Source organism: Echinops telfairi, unplaced genomic scaffold, assembly GCF_000313985.2.
Source record: "Echinops telfairi isolate 266 unplaced genomic scaffold, ASM31398v2 ScPeMD7_7468;HRSCAF=8506_0, whole genome shotgun sequence".
NCBI lineage: Eukaryota > Metazoa > Chordata > Mammalia > Afrosoricida > Tenrecidae > Echinops > Echinops telfairi.
In genome coordinates this window covers 18260073-18262315 of record NW_022111369.1, presented here as the reverse complement: position 1 = coordinate 18262315, position 2243 = coordinate 18260073, and the positions used below count along the sequence as shown (strand labels likewise).

The 2243-nt window shown below is 30.2% G+C and overlaps 1 protein-coding gene across 2 annotated transcripts in view; it reads left to right on the top strand.

The window, feature by feature from the left end:
* Positions 1-81: 81 nt before the first annotated feature.
* METAP1 (methionyl aminopeptidase 1) overlaps positions 82-2243 on the top strand; it is a 24504-nt gene continuing 22342 nt past the window's right edge. For both annotated transcript variants that reach the window (XM_004703277.2, XM_045284128.1), the window contains exons 1-2: positions 82-196; positions 1093-1176. In XM_004703277.2, the coding sequence (XP_004703334.1) occupies positions 107-196; positions 1093-1176 (174 nt within the window). In that variant the 5' untranslated portion in view covers positions 82-106. The remainder of the gene's footprint in view (positions 197-1092; positions 1177-2243) is intronic.

Below are 2243 nucleotides of genomic sequence, written 5' to 3'. Positions count from 1 at the left end.
TAGTGAGACTTGACGATTAGTTTATCATTCGGCATATAAATAGTCTAAAGAATAATATGTCTTTTCTGTTCATTTTTATTTTACTTACCACTTTTCCATTTCAGGAATGTCTGAATCTGAGCAGGCTCTTAAAGGCACTTCTCAAATTAAATTACTTTCATCTGAAGATATAGAAGGGATGCGACTTGTGTGTAGGGTAAGAGGATTTTTTCCCTCCCCATGGAGTTGGGCATGTTAACCAGCTATTAGAGAAGTCAATAATTGTGGGTATGTAAAGGTATGTGATATGATATTGCAACAGGGTGACTAGCCATAATTTTATTTCATTAAATTGTTAGTGTATAATTTCATATGACAGTTGATATCTATTTAAGTAGCCTGTTAAAAATTAACATAGAAAGTAATCTATCTTTTGTCGACAGTATATTTTTACCCATATATTTTAAGAAAAGGGGTTATGATATTTTGTCACTTTAATTTTGTTAGTAATCATAAGATAAAGTTTAAGGCTTGTATAGGGTTTGATTAAAAATCTTGTGCAATAACTATAAAATATGTAGTTGTGGCTGGTAATAAAACTGAAAAACAGTTTTGTTTTTCTAAAGAAAAATAATTATGTACTCGAATGTTTATTTAGAAATGGTCATTAAGGTTTTCATGCAATAATTTTAAAGTTATGTGACACTAATTTTCTTTGGTAATATTGAGGACTTTATATTTTTACTTATTATTTGTTGTTATTATTATTTGAGGAACATTGTTAATCTATTCTTTTACTTTCTTCCCCCTCATAACAGAAATGTGAGAGAACTCAGTATACTTCCATTGATTTTTCTTTAGGTTACTTAAGATGTACCTTTTTACATAGATATCAGCCAGGCTTACTTGTTTTAATTTACGCTTTTTTAATTAGCTCATTTAGATGAATGAAAGGATGGTTGAAGGGGATAGATGGATATTACAAATGATTTTAAATTTAGGCTTGTGTTATTCAAAGGCAGATCCACTTTCCAAATCTTAGACAAATTTTGAGATAGTATAAAAGGTACAGATTCCAATATCTATCTTATATTATGTTTCCTTCTTTTACAGCTGGCTAGAGAAGTTTTGGATATTGCTGCTGGGATGATTAAGCCAGGTGTAACTACTGAAGAAATAGATCATGCTGTACACTTAGTAAGAACAATGTCATGTTTAGAAATAATGTTTTGCATTATTAGCCTACTTAGAGTTGTAAAATATAAAGTACACTTAAATTCTAAAAGTCTAAAGTAACTTGGCTAAGGTACTTTAAAAGCAAAATTTTACTTCATCAAATAGTGAAAAACATTTCAGTTATCCCATTTTTATCTGTGATACTGAGCTCTTAAACCTAAAATTTCATAAATATTTAGATTTTACAAACTGATTAATTTTACTAATGGTTTAATGTAAACTCATGGTCTCATTGTATATCAAGTATTCTGAAAAGGTAAAAGGGCAGCATTTCAGGGACAAAGTCTGGAGGGTCAGGAAATAGGGGGCACTTTGTGAGGCCAAATTTGTAGAAGAAGATTCTTTTTCTTACCCTTAATAGATACAGACTTAATACCTGTCAAAAAAATTAGACCTTAAGATAAGCAGATAAGTATGCATATTATCTGAATAGAATACTTTCAAAAGAAGAGACACAATTAATTAGTAAAACATTAGGAAAAATTAATAAACCTGCTCTGCTAAAGAAATGTAAAAATGGTGAATTAGTATTACTCTTTTAAACGCATTAACTTACATGCTTTTGTGGTTACTCTTACATAGTGATGACATTGTAAAGGTTATGGATAAACTTTTATATAATGATTGTATTGTAAAAGGGATAGCCTCTTGAAAGGAGCTTTAACAATATGTCTTGAGCTATAAAAATGTTTATAATAATCTTTTATTTGGGATTCCTGATTTGGGATATGTTTCCATATGTTACAGCTATAAAATGTATATTTTTGATAATTACATAGGATAAGTAGTAGCATTTTGAATGTCAGGTGCTCTTATAAGTGTGTTAGTACATTATCTTATTTAACTCCCAATAATCTGGTGTGGGGGGATACAATATCTCCATTTTATGGATAAGGAAACTGAGGAGGCTAATGAGCTGACTCAAACTTGTACGTTGTCGGATTGGCATTTTTAATCAAGTCCATCGGATTTTTTGTTCCGTCAACTACTGTTTATACTCCCGTGGAACTATAGCCTTAAAAGAGGGA